We start from the raw sequence: 19998 nt of genomic DNA, 5'->3' as shown, positions 1-19998 counted from the left end.
CTTTTGTCCTTTCTCAATGTTATGAATTTGAGTGATGTTGTGCATTTAGATATTTGGTCGTCACACTCCCTCATCTGATTGGTCGGGTGGGCGGGCCTTCTGAGCCGGTTAGAGATTATCCAATCGCTGATTACTTTGTTTTGTACAACACCCCTGGCAGTCTCCGACTGAAGTATGTAGCGAACATAGAGCAGCCAAGTAATTCAGTTTGATTCGTCAGGCAACCACGCGGGATACGAGTGTATTACCGTCTGGGAACATCAATCATAGACAATAGTGCAGATCTAGCGCCCACTATCGGCTGCCTAGGCTACCAATATTGGGGAGGGGGTGTGTGTAAATGCATTTTGGAGAGGGAACTGGCAAGCCAAAATATAAACAATAGACACTGTTGCTATAATTGAATCGCCCCCTTTTATTTATTTTTTAGAAATGCAATACTTCCACAACGTAGGGGACCGGGGATGGTAAGAGAGCGTGCTTCAGTCTAGAGTGATAAATGGGCACCAAATATTTTGATTTGCACAGACTGGTTTAGACTACGCGCTAGCATCAGCTGAATCGCTGGTTGTGCCTAGAAGGACAATAGACATTGAAATATATATAGCGGGCTGAAGAGGGGAGGGAAGGAAGAAACCGGATTTTTGTGGTGGTGGTGGTTGGTGTGACCCCCCATCCACCCCCTCCTCCCCTCTCTTTTATCCTCCATATCCCCCTCCTCCTTCTCCTCCCCTCCATTCCTCTCCCCCTCCGTGCTGGTCGCAGTCTTGAGGACTTGCTAGTGAATCGGGAGAAATAAACAGACACTGAGCAGAGGGGAAAAAGGATACAGGGAGAGATAGCGTGCGAGAATTTAAGACATCTCCTCCCTCCCCTACCCCTCACTATCTCTCCATCTTCATCCCTCGTCTTTTCTTTAATGGAAAGAAATTATCCTGGTACAGGGTTCGGTGATTTGGGCGCTGGTACGGGATGGAGTTACGAGAGATCGGCCAAGGCAAGGTAAGCATTTGTACCCGTACATGTGCGCCCTCATACATAGGATGCATACATATGCTTGGCTTGCTGTAACAATGCCCATGCCGATAGAGGCAATGCAATCCGTGCTCCCTCTATCGTTCCGTTCATATATATATAGATTACATTGTTTGCAAGCGCCAGGTAGGCTATAGCAAGGCTATCAGTATTGTCATTAGCAAGATGGGTGGGGGGTCTTGAAAATGCAAGGAACGCAATTGAGAGTTAATGCGTGATACGGAAGGTAGACCGAGACATAAAAAACGAGGGGGGAGAGGGGCGAAAAGAGGGGGGATGGGTTGGACTTGGGAGGATATAGCTAGCTTTAGCTGGCTAGTGTATAATCAGAAATGGAACAAACATAATGTAATGATATTTGCAGAGAGCATTTGCATTTTTCACAATATGCCATAATTATATGAATCCATACTGGGTTGTCTTTACTAATGCATTGATTGCGTAATATGTTTACAAAGCAACGGTTGGTGCTAATTAACTATACAAACCCAATGTATTTGACGATGCAACATGCAATGTTTGTAGCAAGGCTGCTGTCGGCAGTTTACTGTAGCTAGCACACTGTCTACAAATGAAATGGCCTTTATGCTAGAAATGGTGGTGCTGCAGGGTTGCTTCCCCGTCTCACATTCTCGGCAATACACTTTAGGATGAGTGAAGGCTAAATCAAATCACGATATGCAGCTATCATCAAACAATTGAATAAACACTTTCCATAACTTAGCTAATATCAGTGATCATCTAGTGACAGCTACTATACCAGTGGATTCTAAGGTATTTTAATTAACTCACTCTGTAAGCACGAGTACATTACATCCCATTATTAAAGCAGCAGCAGTTGCAGCATGGATATTAGTGCAAATCTTTTGCTGTTGGGATAACCCCTAGATAGCTTTAAGCCTCGCAATTGTATTGATGGAAACTTCGATAAGTTGGTAACGGTACACCGTGTATAATAACTCTATAACTTCACTCTCAAGTTTACGTGATAGGCGTATTATTAACAGGTGCAATGAATGATAGGTGTATTCCCTTTTTTTTGGCACCAACTGCATTTTGATTCATGTGAGAAAAACCTACTAGCTAGCCATTTTGGGGTAAAGTTAGCTAGCTTAAAGGTACAGGTAACTGTTGTCTTTGCTAGCTAGCTAACGTTAGTTGTTCATTTCAAGTTAAATGATTCGGCATATTGACTCAATGCTGCAGGTCTTTGGTAACAAAGTAAAAACACAGGAATCGATCATAAACACCAACATACGCCATTAGCTAAAACGATGGCTTGTGTGATGTTTGCTAGAACTCGCTACCCGTCTAGCTAAATCATGTTATACGGTATTGAGAGACAAGTTGGCTAACTCTAACCACCGAACGTTAGCTAGCTAACATTAACGCGTTAGCTAAGCTTACGAGCGTACTGGTAAGATATCTCAATAATCTTTCATTTCCGTTAACCGCATGAATTAAAACGGGAATGACATACAGTAAGAACATTAATAGAACGAAATGTTACAATGTTTCACATTTTGTTTCTTAAAATGCATAGTCTCTCTGTTTTAATGAATTGGGGCCTACTTACATGTCAAAGGCTACCCGGCTACGCACATTACCATTCGTCGCCGGGACAACCAAATCAATCTTGCTACAGAACGTAAGTTTCATGTAGCAACAGTGTAGCTCGCAGTAAACACCCGGTTTATTTTGATAATTTATTTTTCAAACGCAGATACTGTGAAATTCCAGATTGGCGATAAAATGTAATATGAGCACAATACCATTGCATAATGGTAGTAAGGGACATACCTCTCAAGTATTAGTCCCACAGGCAAATGTTGCATTCTGACTGAGCGTGTGCATGGAGTAATTGCTCAATTGCTGGAAGTCATAAAGCCCTAAATCGTGCCCTCTATTACAGTGTCATTCACTGGTAGTGCCATATATTATATAGTCCTTATGAAGTTTTACCATGTTTTTTATTTTGGGCCTGAATACTCATTGGTTCCTCACAGATGTAAATTATTAAATCACTGCACAAACAAATTCAAATCTATAGTAATTGCTTATGCAGAATAGACGACTGTATGTAACCTTGGTAACTGACAGTGTTGAGATACATAAAATGCAGTAGGCTACATACAATGTTGTATCTTTGATGAACCAAAGGAGTATTTAGGCCCCTGCATAAAAATCATATACATGATTTATATATGACATGATTATATATATATTTAAAACACTGGTCAGCTGTTCTAGCCTAGCCAGCTGTTTTTTTATGGCTGAATCCCAGAGTCAAGGGCATCTGCAAGCCCACATGCAGATTGATGTAGTCCTGGTGTTCTTATGATGACCTCATGCTCCCTAATGTGGGATTGGCTGGCTGCCTTTTTTGCAAAAAGTTAAGGAACAGAAACTAGTACTACTTTACTGTTCTCTTACTGTTCTAGGGTAATGAACCTAACCAACTTTGGATGACAGTTACAAAATATTTTCTCTTCAGCCATATTGATTGAAGTGAATACATTTATAGAAACCTTTATTTTAATATGCAATACATATTTGAATATGTTAATTACTTGTATGAGTAATTTAATCAGTTCATTGATTGTATGAGACTGGTTGGTTACACCTATTGTGGTATCATACATGTACATGCTTGCAGGTAGCCTTGACAACATGTTGGTAGTCTGGCCCATTGGTAGTCTGAATGATATTGTATTGTAACTACAGCAGAGTTCCAAAACAATGCCCTCTGCTGCAGTCAACTAACCATAGCAATAATACTAGTAGAATACATTTGTTTAGCTCAGAATCTCCATACCAAGCTCTTACCTGCTCTTACTAGTACCAGACATGTCTGTAGAAGACAAATATCTAGTGTATTAAACTAGTGAGCCTATTATCATCATACAACCGCCCGGACGGAACGGCAGGGTGAAATGAACTGTGGTTGATTGCGAAAGCAGTCTTAATGAAGGATTAATAGCTCCCCCTCCTTTATTTATCCCCTCTTTCACAATCTTGAGGACTGCAGCTCACTCCATTATGGTTATACGGCCTGACAGAGAGTTGGAGAGAAGGGGAGGGTGTGGGAGAAGAGACGTAGTGAGGGTGGAGGAGAGGAGAAAAGAAAGAATCAATGGTTGAATTTGGAAGAGAGGGGAGGAGATGTAGGGAGGAGTGGAGAGAAGATGACCGGTTGAAGAAGGAGAGGAGATGATGGAGAGAGAAGAAGAGTGATAAGGATAGGAAGGTGAGTTGAGGAGTCATAAGAGTAGTCTGTAGAAGGGGAGAGAAAAGATTGGGAAGAGGTGGAGAGGTTGTGCGCTCATTTGAAAAATGCATCTGAGCAGTACAAGCACTCAACTAAATACATACTATTGATTCATTTGCTCTGCCCATTGAATTCTCAATTTACATATGTTCTGGGAAAGTCGAAGTACTGCATCTGGTTCTAGTATATAGTGTCTAGTTCCAGGACTAGAGGCCGACCGATTATGATTTTTCAACGCCGATACCGATTATTGGAGGACCAAAATGACGATACTGATTAATTGGCCGATTTTTTTATTTGTAATAATGACAATTACAACAATACTGAATGAACACTTATTTTAACTTAATATAATACATCAATAAAATCAATTTAGCCCCAAATAAATAACGAAACATGTTCAATTTGGTTTAAATAATGCAAAAACAAAGCGTTGGAGAAGAAAGTAAAAGTGAAATATGTGCCATGTAAGAAAGCTAACGTTTAAGTTCCTTGCTCAGAACATGAGAACATATGAAAGCTGGTGGTTCCTTTTAACATGAGTCTTCAATATTTCCAGGTAAGAAGTTTTAGGTTGTAGTTATTATAGGAATTATAGGACTATTTCCCTCTATACCATTTGTATTTCATTAACCTTTGACTATTGGATGTTCTTATAGGCACTTTAGTATTTCCAGTGTAACAGTATAGCTTCCGTCCCTCTCTTCGCTCCTCCCTGGGCTCGAACCAGGAACACAACAGCTACCCTCGAAGCAGCGTTACCCACGCAGAGCAAGGGGAACAACCACTCCAAGGCTCAGAGCGAGTGATGTTTGAAACGCTATTACTAGCTAGCCATTTCACTTCGGTTACACCAGCCTCATCTCGGGAGTTGATAGGCTTGAAGTCATAAACAGCGCAATGCTTGACGCACAACAAAGAGCTGCTGGCAAAACGCACAAAAGTGCTGTTTGAATGAATGCTTAAGCGCCTGCTTCTGCCTACCACCGCTCAGTCAGATACTTAGATACTTGTATGCTTGTACGCTCAGTCAGATTATATGCAACGCAGGACACGCTAGATAATATCTAATAATATCATCAACCATGTGTAGTTAACTAGTGATAATGATTGATTGATTGTTTTTTATAAGATAAGTTTAATGCTAGCTAGCAAATTACCTTGGCTTACTGCATTCGCGTAACAGGCAATCTCCTTGTGGAGTGCAACGAGAGACAGGTCGTTATTGCGTTGGGCAGTTAACCCACTGTTCCTAGGCCGTCATTGAAAATAAGAATGTGTTCTTAACTGACGTGCCGAGTTGAATAAAGATTAAATAAAGGTGTCCAAAAATATTGATTTCCGATTGTTATGAAAACTTGAAATCGACCTCTAATCAGCAAATCCGATTAATCGGTCGACCTCTATCTGTCACGTCCTGGCCATAGAGAGGCTTTTTATTCTCTATTTTGGTTAGGCTAGGGTGGGCGTTCTATGTTCTTTTTTCTATGTTTTTGTATTTCTTTGTTTTTTGGCCTATGGTTCTCAATCAGGGACAGCTAGCTGTCTGTCGTTGTCTCTGATTGAGAACAATACTTAGGTAGCTCTTGCCCACATGGGTTTTGTGGGTAGTTGTTTTCTGTTTTGTGTTGCTGCACCTTACAGGACTGTTTCGATTATCATTTCTTTCTTGCACTATGTTCTTTTGGTATTTTCTCGTGTTCTGAGTTATTAAAATAACATGAACACTTACCACGCTGCGCATTGGTCCGATCCTTCATACTCCTCGTCAGAAGAGGAGGAAAATCGTTACACTATCCAGAACTATTAATTTCAATGGAACCAGTTTCTTAAACATAGAAATCCACATTTAGGGATTAGGGTTCAGTTTGATATTTTAGCATTTAGCCATAATTATTTATATTTGTTAACACATTATGAAGATTTCAATAGAATATATGGACGTGTCAAACTCAAGAATACTGAACACACTGATGGGTCATATTCAGAGAATGATTAAACCCCCCACACACACACTTTGATTCCTGAGTCAGGGAGTGGCGTACGCTAACCAAGCCGTGGTTAAACTTAGCGAGGAGGAGGAGTCAGCATCCGACACACTCAGACAGTCACCACACGTTTATCAATAAAACCACTATGGGTCTTGCCTCACCACTTTGTTGTCCAGCCATAACCACTCTTCTCTGCTGCTAGCTGTCTATGCATGTCTGGGGAACAGCATTTCCAATCAGCTAAGGTGGTTAGCCACAGAGTCACACAATTGGTTGATTGGTTGACTGGTGGCCAATCAACATCACATTACACTGAAGAGAACCAAAGGGTGATACAGCGGTTTTCTCGTTTGAGCAAAATACCATCCTCCGTCCTCTCTCCTCCGTGACCCGGAAACCGATGAGTGGTCGACGAGTGTGTAAATTCGCTTGCAGGCAAACAGAAGCATTTCGCTATACTCGCAATAACATCTGCTAAGCATATGTATGTGACCAATAAAAAGGTATTTGATTTGATGGCCTCATTTTGGCGAGGAAGCATATAGTAACTTGAGAAGTGTATCCTACCTGAATCCTTCACGGAAGAGTTTTGAAATCACCCCCCCCTTTGAATCAGCTATTGTTTTATCGATGGAGAAAAGCATGCAAACATGTAAAAACAATATGCTACTTATCCTTTTATCTATAAAAGGTCTTGCACTGGCTTAATCGTTTTCATCAGTTTATACATTTAATTTGGGATTCCACCCTGTAAACTTAATTTGCCTGATGACGCGTGATTGGAGAAGGAGAGTCTCATTTCATACCAGCCATTTTCATCCATTTTCCCACTCCTCGCTGCCTCTCCTCAATTACCTTTGACCTTTTTCAAAAGGAGGCGAGAGAGGACGCAGGAGGCGAGCAAATCTAATTGATAAAAGGCCATGGTTATCGGGCAGTTCAAAAATAGAACCACAGGACTTTAAAAGTTAACAGTTAATAATACTTTCTTTATGCATAATAGTTTTGAGTGTATTCCACATTAATGAATGAAGGAAAGAATATAATTTAAATGTAGAGACTACACTGCACTGTAGTGTGGTGATCTCATGACCATGCCCAACCTTTGATTTCTTGACTCTGTGGAGATTTTCTGTTCTCTGAGACTATGGTTGCATCCCAAATGGCACCCTATTGCATCCCAAATGGCACCCTATTCCTACATAGCGCCATACTTTTGACCAGGCCATTTAGAACACTGTCTCTATGTTTGGGTGTTGTTTTTCTCCTCTGTGCAAGTAAGTGATTGGAAGTGGGGGTGATTGTTAAAAATCTTTCTTTTCATTCAGACTTTCATTTGAATGTTGCTCCCAGTTCTATTCAGAGGCTGATATTGATGAACAATACCTTATTGAGTGTTAGGTTACCCTGTGTAAAGTGCAAGGCTCAGATTTTATATGTTGTGGGCTGGAAAGGGCGATATTGCCTGTATACAGTATGGAGTATACCCAAGTAAACAACTCTACAAGAGAGTATAGGTAGATTAGAAAGGTAATCCATCACCAAAGCCTGGGAGACTGTCAGCCGGGACCAGAATGCATTGTTGTTGTTGAGGCTTTGTGGTTAGAACAGGATTTTATCTAAAGTCGGTGCAGAGAGCCTTGCATTTGCTGATTCCTTCGCACTACTACTAAAGGACACTTTAGACATTTTTCCATTTGCCATGCCATCACCATTTTTGTTGGATGTTTACAGTTATTTGGTTGGGAAATTAACTATTTATTTGTTATTTGATAACAGGAGGTGGAAACAGTTATGGAAAATGCTGTAAGCTTTCAAAAAAGTAGCCGTATCTAGGCCTAATTGATGATGATGGGTTATCAGTAATATCCTGTACGCACAATACTTCTCTTGTCTCACTATTCGTATGCAACCCTCAAATTCAGATCTTGACCTCAAAGTCAGTTTTACTGCTTTTTTTTGTTCTTCTAGTAATCAGGGACTGAGTTAGACCTGGGACATCAGGTCGGGGGAATCAGGTTGAAAAAAAACCCAGCAGTACTCTGGACTTCGTAGAGTAAGATTTCAATAGCCCTGGTAAACAATACGAGTATCCCAATTCGTATGTATCAAGCCTGCAGCGCTTCTGGTTTTCATGATTGATTGATTGAAGAACTATGAGACAACATTACATACATTCACCCTATAATCAGAGATTGATTCCGACCTGAGACACTAAGTGAGTGGACTCTCTGGCCAATCAATTAGGCTACATTAATCAATCAATTATCTACCAAAGAGAAAAGAAAAACAGCTGTACTGCAGATCTCGATCCCAGGATTTAGATAACCCCGATATAGAAGAATAATGCATATTTTCATTATGATTCATTTTTCTCCCCTTTCTCCCTTCTTTCCTCAGCCTGGTGTATGGGAGTTCTAGGTCCTCCCATCCGGACTCAGAGCTGCTCCATCGCCAGGCTTATGGCACACCCCACCCTCTGCAGGGCTACGCAACCAATCACCATCCTGGTAGCTCTGGACAGGGCGGGGCATGGGGGGCTGGGCGGAGTCTAGGTAAGGGGCCGGGCTAATATGAACCTTGATTCAAATGTAAAATTGAGGTCTCTGCATGATGCCAAAAGGTTGTCATATAGAATGTTAGTATACCTGTTATTACAGTACAATATTGTCCTATCCTATACACAGTCAGGGAGAATGTACATTTTTCTCTCTATCAAAGTATTTTTGTTTAGATTAGACTTTTGTTTAGATGAGTCACTTTAAACAGAAAAATGTGGGTGGTTGAGTAAATGCTTTTGTGTCTATGTTCTCTAGGCTTATCTGGGCTGTTTGATACTGGGCTACACCATGCCAGTCCCTCTGGTCCAGACCCATCTGTCATGAACTTGATTTCAGCACTAGAGTCCCAGGGTCGGCAGCCACCCCCCTCAGCCTCCTCTCTCCTCTCCCAGTTCCGAACACCCTCCTGGCAGACTGGTGAGTGCAGGAGCCAGTCATGAGTAATGCTCAAGTACAACTCGAGTCGTGTTCATCATTTTTTAAGTGTTATGAAGGACAGCAGCACATTTCTAATAATCTCTGTTACTTGTCTTTTTCTCTATCTCCATTTTCCATAGCGATGCACACTCAGCCAGAGCTCTTCATCGGGTCTGGCTCCTTCCCCTCCTCCTCCCTCTCGGCCTACCAGCACCCAGCCTCCTTTTCCGGGCGGTCCTTCCCTGGCTCCTCGCTCTCCCTCCAGGACTCCCCCACCTTCAGCCCCACGTCCAACGGCCTCCTGTCCCCCCACGACCCCCTGCTGCACATCAAGACACCCTCCCAGTCCAGCCTGGGCTTCGACCGCCTACTCTCCTCGCAGGGCGCCGCCTACCGAGGGTCGCAGGACCCCACAGGCCCGCCGCAAACCTCCTCCTCGTCAGGCCGCCACCTACCCCCTCCCCAGTTTAACCTGCTGTCCTCCCAGCTCCAGGACCAGTCCTCCCAGTTGTACAATGCCTCTGTATTCTCATCGGCACCAGGCCCCCCGCCACCCCAGGAAAGGGCCATCCCACGGCAGGACAGCGTGATCAAGCACTACCAGCGCTCCTCTCCGGCTCAGTCGCAGCTCTCCTCCTCAGCCCCCCATCCCCTGCAGCACTACCTCAGCTGTGGGGCATCGGGGTACCAGCAGATTTCCCACCACCGGCATGGAGGGGTGTCCTGCAGTCCGCTGGGGGAGCAGAGCCCTTCAGCAGACCCCAAACCCTCCCCCCGTTCAGACCAAGTGTACCGCCCCATCATCCAGACCCCGTACACCTCCTCCGCCGCCTCCTCGTCAGGGTCAGGTGGAGGTCTAGGGAAAGGGGCTAAGAACTCCAGTTCCAGTAGTGGCTACTCCTCCTCGGGCTCCTCGTCGTCCCGAACTCCCCACACCCCACCCTCAGCCTCCTCCACCTCCTCGTCCTCCTCAAACCCCAACCCTAACCCTTCCTCCAGCTCTTCGTCTGCCCCCTCCAGACAGCAGCCCCCAACTCAGTCGGCGCCCCCTCCCCCCCCAGTCTCATCCGCCCCAGCCCAGCAGCCTCCTCTTAAACCCTGCCTGTCAGCATATGGCTCCCCTGTGGCCCCCATCAAGCCCACCACAGGCCTCCCTGGCCAGACACCTCCCCAGCAGCAGTCATACTCACCCAGCCAGCCCCCTCCCTCACACCTCCCCTCCCACCAGCCCTATGGGGGCTTCAGCTCCCCCCAGGACCTGACCTCTGGCCCTGGGAGTTCTGGGAAAGGGTATGGAGGACTAGGGCCAGGAGGCCGCTCCTTCTCTGCCGAGGTGGTCTACGGGACGGACTCAGGATACGGCTCGCTGCCTACCTCCCTTGGGGGAGCAGGCAGTCCCTCGTTGGGATACAGTGGCCCAAGGCACTCCCCTGCCCTCCTGGGGTCTGGAGGGGGTGGAGGGTCAGCCGGCAGCGGGGCAGGGTCCGGGGCTGGTGGAGGTGGATCAGGAGTTGGGGGTGCAGGATCAGGATCAGGTGGTAGCAGCTCATACCACCTCCCTGACTCCAGCCCTTCTCCCTCCAGCATCATTCGACCTGGGCTGCACTCTCCTGCTCCCGCCCGTCCTGCCCAGTCCCCCGGGGGAAACAAATACCTCTCCTCCGTCCTCTCCCCTGCCTTCCTGTCCTCTCCGCAGGGCTACCCCGACACCCGAGGCGCCCAGCCTCAGTCCTACCACCCCACGCCCCCCAAGCCCAAGCCAGACACTGACATGCTGGGAGTAGAGCGCTCCCAAGACGAGGAAGATGACGAGGACTTCCTGATCCAGCACTTGCTGCATGCCCAGAGCCCTGCGTCCCACCCGTCCCAGCACCACCCCCAGCAGCAGCCGCCCCAGTCCATCACTCAGGCCAGGGATGGGGGCAAAGGTCTGGCCTACGACCTGAACAAGGCCTCTGAGGAGCGCTACCACCTCCAGAGCGTCATCCGCACCAACAGCGCCACCAACAGCATGGTTCCCGGTACTGCAGGTAACGTCAGCGGAGGTGGCCTGGAGAGCCAGCTGGAGATGTCTCTGAAGAAACAGCAGCAGCAGCAGGCCAAGAACGAACTAGGGCTGTCTGGAGCAGGGGCCAGCGGAGGGAGAGGGGGGGCAGACTCCCTCTCACATCCCAACCCTCACGTCCCCTATCCGCAGCAACACGACTCCCTCGGCTCAGTTGTGCAATACGGCAGGGGCGACCCTTACTCCCAACACCCTCACTCCCAGCACCCCCACCATCCCTCGCAGGTCCCCTCACATCCCCAACACACCCAGCACTCTCAACATGCCCACCCCCACTCCCACATCCACCCTCACATGGAGCTCAAAAAGCCTCCCGACCCGTCCGAGCTGCCATACCTGCGGAAGACACCCGAACTGCAGCAGCAGCCCCGACAGCCCCAATCCTCCCTTTCCCTCATGGACTCCCCCCCAAACCAGCCCCAGCAGCCTCCCTCTGCCCACATGCTCCAGTCTGTTCTGTCCCACACTACCCGCAACAAGATGGACACCCAGCAAGCTGCTTCTCAGCAGCAGCAGCACTCCATGAGTCAGCAGGCCATGATGGGGGCAGGTGGAGAGGCAGAGCCTGGGGGACAAGTGGGGGTGGATCCCCAGCCCCAGGCTCAATCCCAGCTGCAGCTCCAACTCCAGTCACAGGCTATGGAGGCCCACTACGGCCAGAGCCAAGCCAGCCAGAACTCGGTTTCTCCTCTGGGCATGCTGGAGCGCACCCTGTCTCGGGCCAACAGCAGAGACAGTGGAGGGGCCGCGGATAGAAGTGGGGTGGGGGGAGGAGATGGGGGCAGTAGTGATGGACACAGACAACAACAGCAGCAGCACAGGCTGCCGTCTCATCACCACTCCCAACAAACTGCCTCCAAGCTTCACAACTTCCTCTCCGAGCCAGACCTGGGCATAACCACACCCTCCCACCTGCACCACCTCAACCCACACCACCCCCACGTCCATCACCAACAGCAGACCCACCCGCACCACCCCCTCCCGCACACCCATGCCCACCACCACTCCCACCACCTGGAGACCAACGCAGGGCCCCAGCAGCAGCCTCCTCCCCATCAGAGGGACCAGGAGCCCCAGCTCTGCCAATCCCAGTTGGACCAGCTCAAAGAGCACCAGTTTGACACTGTGAGCCCCGTGGGGAAAGCGGGCCAGAACCAAGGTCAGCAGCAGCAGCACAGGTTTGTGCCTCTGACCTCCATCTGTTTCCCAGACTCCCTCTTACAGGATGAGGATCGCTCCTTCTTCCCCGGCATGGAGGATATGTTCTGCTCTGACGACTACTCCAAGTCGAGCTGCGCCGGGGGTCCTGGGGCAGGCCAAGGGGTCCAGGAAGGTATGTCTGAGGCACGTGGACAGGGACCAGACAGCATGGAGGACGTCAAGACCAGTGATGGAGGAGGTGTGTATGATGTGATGGGTCACCATGGCGACCATGGTTACGGGTACTGCCACGGCCTCACGGAAACAGAAAACAGCACCATGCATCTGGACCTGGACTCCCTGAAAACCCATGAGCTCCCCTCCACTGTGAACACAGAGCAGCTCGGCCTCATCCAGTCCCAGACTGTCTTGGGGGGTCCAGAGGGAGTTCCTGGGGACAGCTCCGCCAACAAGATGATTGGGGGTACGGGCGTGGGTGGGGGTTCTGGTCTGGCCGGGCTGACGTCGCCTATCTTCTGCTCCTCCCGACCCAAGAAGCTGCTGAAGACCAGCTCCTTCCACTTGCTGAAGCAGCGCCGCGACCCGCAGCCACAGGCCAAGAAGAACTACGCCCAGGAGTACGAGTTCGAGGGCGACGAGGACAAGGCTGATGTTCCCGCTGACATCCGCCTGAACAGCCGGCGGCTCCCTGACCTCCTCCCCGACCTGGTGTCCAGCTGCAGGAAGGCTGGAGGAGGAGGGGCCTCGGGGATGGGCTCCCTCAGCCCTCTGATGGGTGACCTGGACTTCTGCCACCCGTCCGGCTACCCCTCCCTTGGCCCCCCTCCACATCTCCTACCCCACGACGGGCCCAAGAAGAGGGGCAGGAAACCAACCAAACCCAAACGTGAAGGGCCACCTCGGCCCAGAGGGCGCCCTCGCATCCGCCCGCTCCCGGAGCCGCCCTACTGTAGGGGGCTGATGGGAAATGTAGGCGGGGAGACCCGTAGGGGTCGTGGGCGGGGTAGGGGGCGTGGCAGGAAGGAGGAAGGGATGATAGAGATGCACCGAGACATGAACAAAGTACCCAACCTCCAATATCAGCAACAACAACAGCAGTTCCACCAACAACAGCACTTTCAACAACAGCAGCACCAACACCATCACTTCCAACCGCAGCAAAATCTACAACCTCAACATCAACAGCAGCAACAGCAGCAGCACCTACAACACCTTCATCAACAACAACAAGCACAGCATCCACAGCACCATAAAACTTTCAAGCCTATCAAGGTAAGGGAGACATGAGCAGAGTGATATCATGTTTAGATAGCGAGTTGTATGGACTCCGTAAAGCTTACAGTGCCTTCAGAAAGTATTCATACCCCTGACTTATTCCACATTTTGTTGTGTTATAGCCTGAATTCAAAATGTATTAAATATTTTTTTTTTCTCACTCATCTACAGACAACACCCTATTATGACAAACTGAAAACGTGTTTTTAGAAATCTTAGCAAATGTATTGTTAATGAAATACAGACATGAATACAGACATAGGTGTTCACACCCCTGAGTAAATACATGTTAGAAACTTCTTTGGCAACGATTACAGCTGTGAGTCTTTCTGGGAAAGTCTAAGAGCTTTGCACACCTGGATTGTACAATATTTGCACATTATTCTTTTTAAAATTCTTCAAGTTCTGTCAAGTTGGTTGTTGATCATTTCTAGACAGCCATTTTCAAGTCTTGCCAAAGATTTTCAAGCCTATTTAAGTCAAAACTGTAACTAGGCCACTCAGGAACATTCAATCTCGTCTTGGTAAGCAACTCCAGGGAATATTTGGCCTTGTGTTTTAGGTTTTTGTCCTGCTGAAAGGTGAATTTGTTTCCCAGTGTCTGTTGAAAAGCAGACTGAACCAGGTTTTCCTCTGTGCTTTTTTTATCCCCCAAAAAACTCCTAGTCCTTGCCGATGACAAACATACCCATAACATGATGCAACCATCACCATGCTTGAAAATATGCAGACTGGCACTCAGTGATGTGTTGTGTCCATGCAACTTATTATGTGACTTGTGAGACTTGTTAAGCACATTTTTACTCCTGAACTTATTTAGGCTTGCCATAACAAAGGGATTGAATATTTATTGACTCAAGACATTTCAGCTCAATTTAATCCATTTTAAATTCAGCCTGTAACTCAACAAAATGTTGAAAAAGTCAAGGGGGGTGAATCCTTTCTGAAGGCACTGTAAAAAATCAGTTGTGTTATTTCCTCTCTTACCCCACTAACTCTCTTTCTCTCTGCATTTTCTCTTCCTCTATCCCTATACCCCTCACTTCAACTATCCCTTTCTTTTCCCCTCGCCATTCCCCAAATACCCTCATTCCTCCTTCTGTCTCTTTTCCTCTTTTCCCTACACCCATCACTCTTCTCCATCCCTTCTTTACATCTCTCAGATCAAGCTGCCTATTCCCTCTGTGTCTCCCTCTGACTCCTTGCTAAGGACAGACTCCCTGTCCAGCACCGACCCGGTTCTCTCTGACGGGTCAGTGGGCTCGGCTCCCTCCCTGGGCCTGAGTCCTGGACCCACTGCTGGGATGGACATGAACATGACCAGGAGCCAGGAGAAGATGAAGCAGAAAGCTCAAGCCCAGGAGGTGAGTGCATCTGCCTTTGTCTTTTTTGGATTCTACCTGCTGTTTAGATGCCTTTTTCCGTTAACCTTTTTTTATTTTTATTTCACCTTTATTTAACCAGGTAGGCTAGTTGAGAACAAGTTCTCATTTACAACTGCGACCTGGCCAAGATAAAGCATAGCAGTGTGATCAGACAACAACACTAAGTTACACATGGAATAAACAATAAACAAGTCAATAACACAGAAGAAAAAAGAAAAAAAGAGTCTATATACATTGTGTGCAAAAGGCATGAGGAGGTAGGCGAATAATTACAATTTAGCAGATTAACACTGGAGTGATAAAGGATCAAATGGTCATGTGCAGGTAGAGATACTGGTGTGCAAAAGAGCAGAAAAGTAAATAAATAAAAACAGTATGGGGATGAGGTAGGTAAATTGGGTGGGCTATTTACTAATGGACTATGTACAGCTGCAGCGATCGGTTAGCTGCTCAGATAGCAGATGTTTAAAGTTGGTGAGGGAGATAAAAGGCTTGCCATCGTGACCAGTGAACTGAGATAAGGCGGAGCTTTACCTAGCATGGACTTGTAGATGACCTGGAGCCAGTGGGTCTGGCGACGAATATGTAGCGAGGACCAGCCGACTAGAGCATACAGGTCGCAGTAGTGGGTGGTATAAGGTGCTTTAGTAACAAAACGGATGGCACTGTGATAAACTGCATCCAGTTTGCTGAGTAGAGTATTGGAAGCTATTTTGTAGATGACATCGCCGAAGTCGAGGATCTGTAGGATAGTTAGTTTTACTAGGGTAAGTTTGGCGGCGTGAGTGAAGGAGGCTTTGTTGTGGAATAGAAAGCCAACTCTAGATTTGATTTTAGATTGGAGATGGTTGATATGAGTCTGGAAGGAGAGTTTACAGTCTAGCCAGACACCTAGGTACTTATAGATGTCCACATATTCTAGGTCGGAACCATCCAGGGTGGTGATGCTAGTTGGGCGTGCGGGTGCAGGCAGCGAACGGTTGAAAAGCATGCATTTGGTTTTTACTAGCGTTTAAGAGCAGTTGGAAGCCACGGAAGGAGTGTTGTATGGCATTGAAGCTCGTTTGGAGGTTAGATAGCACAGTGTCCAAGGAAGGGCCGGAAGTATACAGAATGGTGTCGTCTGCGTAGAGGTGGATCAGGGAATTGCCTGCAGCAAGAGCAACATCATTGATGTATACAGAGAAAAGAGTTTGCCCGAGAATTGAACCCTGTGGCACCCCCATAGAGACTGCCAGAGGACCGGACAACATGCCTTCCGATTTGACACACTGAACTCTGTCTGCAAAGTAGTTGGTGAACCAGGCAAGGCAGTCCTTAGAAAAACCGAGGCTACTGAGTCTGCCGATAAGAATATGGTGATTGACAGAGTCGAAAGCCTTGGCCAGGTCGATGAAGACGGCTGCACAGTACTGTCTTTTATCGATGGCGGTTATGATATCGTTTAGTACCTTGAGCGTGGCTGAGGTGCACCCGTGACCGGCTCGGAAACCAGATTGCACAGCGGAGAAGGTACGGTGGGATTCGAAATGGTCAGTGATCTGTTTGTTGACTAGGCTTTCGAAGACCTTAGATAGGCAGGGCAGGATGGATATAGGTCTGTAGCAGTTTGGGTCCAGGATGTCTCCCTCTTCGTACATCAGGAACTATTTTAAAGGGAAAGGGCAGGGAGTTGCTTGAATACTAGTGATGCACCGATATGACATTTTTGGCCGATACCGAATCCAGGCTGTATCACCTCCGGACGTGATTGGTCCCATAGGGCAGCGCCCATTTGGCCCAGCGTCGTCCGGGTTGGCCATCATTTAAAATAATAATTTGATATTAACTGACTTGCCTAGTTAAATAAAGGTTACACACACACACACACACACACACACACACACACACACACACACACACACACACACACACACACACACACACACACACACACACACACCACACTGATCAAAAGGTAATTTTGTTGGCCTTTACGTATGTCCCCATTACCAGTAAAACATAATCAAAACCTATTTCTTTCACTTACTTGCTGTGCTGTTTCGTTGTTCATTTAACCCTAATTTATAAGACAGTTCTTATTTGATTACTGGTGGTTGGACCCATCAAATGTGAAGCTATCCACAAAAAGGATTAGCCACAATAGTGGACTTTGCGGTTAGCCTTCAAAATAAAAGTATGTAATTGACAGTGATGCAAATGCTTAAAAATAGTAGAATTATGCCATAATTGAATAGGTCATGCTAAACGAGGTTGGAATGTTGTTATATAAAATCAATTTGTTAATTTGACAAAAATCTGTTGAAATCACACTGGATGTATTATACTTTAGGATTGCATTGGGGGCATACTTATTTCACTGTACAGCCTTACCTATGGATTGTGGATCAATGACATGTGGTATCTGTCTACTCAGTGACACCCAGAGAACATTAGCATCGTAGCTCTTGTTGCGGGACTCTGAAACAACTGTGAATTGAGCCACATTTATTGTCAACCTATATGAATTGAACACTATTCCAGAGAAAAAGCAATATTGCGTGGATGTTTTGGAGTCTGATAACTCTGAGGAGGATGTTGGGAAAAAATATCTTGGGTATTGAGTAGACAGATACCCCATTTAATTGATCCCCAATCCTTAGGTAAAGCTGTACAGTGCAATATGAATGTCAATACACACAATAGGCTGACTGTAGAGGTGATTTCACACAGTCACAGTCCCGCGATAAGAGCTACAACGCTAATATTTGTGTAAACTCTTCACAGTTGTGTTCTGTGGGTGTCACCGAGTAGACTGATACCCCATTACATTGCTTCACATTCCAACCTTGTTTACCATTATCTAGTCTAAACATGGCATGATTCCACCAATTGTAACCTTCTGCATCACTTTCAAAGAGGTACTTTTATTTTGAGGGCAAAACGCAAATTCCACTATTGTGTGCTAATCCTTATTGTGGCTAGCTAATACTTACTCACAAGGATTCCTAAATCATTGCTAAGAATACTGAAAATGACTGCAGTTTCTCCTGGTCATTGTTTTCAGGCAGGTTGTATTGGTGCTAGCTATGTACCAAGCTAAAGCTATCTAGCTACCCCAGAAGTTGGGGTCGAACAAATAATGCTTTATTACCAACACGGTATTGTAAACACATCGTTCGTGGCAAGTGTTTGCTTGTTTGCAGACTTTTTTGTACAGCTTCGACAGTGCTACTGATAGTAGTGGTGGCGCTTGGCTTGCACCTGCAAATTCAGAACACACAACATTCTATAATAGAACTGTGTTATTTGACATGTCAAATGAAGCGTTTATTTAACGTGTCAAATAGTGTTATTGTCAAATTGTGCTATTTGACGTGTTTCTTTTTTGACACGCAAAGACCCAAACGGCGTTCCATAGTATGTTGTGAAGCTAATTGCAGTGATGCTATTACTATGTTACTCCGGTAGGGCAACATCTGAACAATAGCGCACTTGGTAACATTAGTGTGTACTGGTGCTCGATCAGTTGCAAAAGCTAACATCACCCACGACAGAGAAGGGTTGATTGTCAAGGGCAATGAATTCCATTATCTTGGTGTTAATGGATTACGCATTTGAGTTGTCTCGCTGAAATGTTTTTACTCTTTCAAATGACTGCTCGACTTGTTGACTGCTCGATCCACACGGCAGACATTGTGGGCTGGGTTAGGAATGCTGTGTTGCAGGTGCAGCGCAAAATTTCCCGTGGCGTCATTACGTCATGTACGTACATAATATAGATATGCACGTCAGCTTTGACATTGGTTTTTCACATCGGCCTTAAACTAGACGTCGGGCCGATACCGATGTTGGCATTTTTGGCATTTTTAGCTAATTTCTGCCGATTCCGATAAGTTCACCGATATATCGTGCATTGCTAGTGAATACTGTTTATTCACCTTTTTATTTTGTAAATAGTACCTATTACGTTATTATTGTTTGCGTTAATGTTTACTTCACTCACCATCTGTCATTTTGACCAGTGTTCAGCTTTATCCCAACTTATTTACCACTACATGTATATCCTTGGGCAAGGGTGATAGGGAGGCCTCTCTCTATTGGACACTAAGAGATAGTTTCAGAGAATCCGTAGTGATGCATATGATTTAAAAAAAACAAAGATAACATTTTTGAATATTTCATCAGCAATGATGTTTATTTTTCTATTTTTCTACCGAACTCGCTGGTCAGTACTTCACTGTTGATTTGTTGTTATGCACTGTAGCTACAGTATCGGAGGTTTTGAAAGAGATTTCTTCTCATTAGTGGGTGTACCTGATATATGTTTCTAATTATTCATGTTCGTCAGAGTTTCTCATTACAAAGTGAGAACGACAAAGTTATTTGAAGTGTAAATCTGTCTCTCATGCACATAGTGTAGGAATTGTAATTTTTTACTTATGAAAAGGGTTGGGGGTTTGGATCACGTCAAATCAGTAATCATTTTACAATGCACATTTTTGGGGATTTTGACGCTCTGTGGTGTGTGACCAAACCTGAGAGTTTTCTCCTCTTTCTTGTCACATTATACACACCAGCTTGGGAGGGAGGAATCACTTTATTTAAATTTACATTTAAACTGACAAACCTTTTGCATAGAAAACTGAAATATTTCTGATATGAACAACTAGTCCAAAAAAAGAACTTGGACATCTACTAGATGTGATAACGAGTATGTGTTTAATCTACATCTGACTTTATATATTTAAATTCAGCATATATAGTATACAATATTTACAGTGCCTTCAGAAAGTATTCATGCCCCTTGACTTATTCCACATTTTGTTGTGTTACAGCCTGAAATCAGAATGGATTAAGT

The 19998-nt window shown here is 45.9% G+C and overlaps 1 protein-coding gene across 1 annotated transcript in view; it reads left to right on the top strand.

Moving 5' to 3' along the window:
- The first annotated feature begins 605 nt into the window (after nucleotides 1–605).
- LOC110521015 (proline-rich protein 12) overlaps nucleotides 606–19998 on the top strand; it is a 53465-nt gene continuing 34072 nt past the window's right edge. Inside the window, exons 1-5 of the mRNA XM_090232185.1 lie at nucleotides 606–1002; nucleotides 8695–8849; nucleotides 9111–9272; nucleotides 9413–13770; nucleotides 14937–15137. Of these exons, the coding sequence (XP_090088311.1) occupies nucleotides 920–1002; nucleotides 8695–8849; nucleotides 9111–9272; nucleotides 9413–13770; nucleotides 14937–15137 (4959 nt within the window). The 5' untranslated portion in view covers nucleotides 606–919. The remainder of the gene's footprint in view (nucleotides 1003–8694; nucleotides 8850–9110; nucleotides 9273–9412; nucleotides 13771–14936; nucleotides 15138–19998) is intronic.

This window comes from Oncorhynchus mykiss, chromosome 4 (assembly GCF_057628025.1).
Source record: "Oncorhynchus mykiss isolate SJ-2025 chromosome 4, ASM5762802v1, whole genome shotgun sequence".
NCBI lineage: Eukaryota > Metazoa > Chordata > Actinopteri > Salmoniformes > Salmonidae > Oncorhynchus > Oncorhynchus mykiss.
The sequence above is the reverse complement of the archived record's forward strand: the minus strand, read 5'-3'. Positions and strand labels throughout refer to the sequence as shown.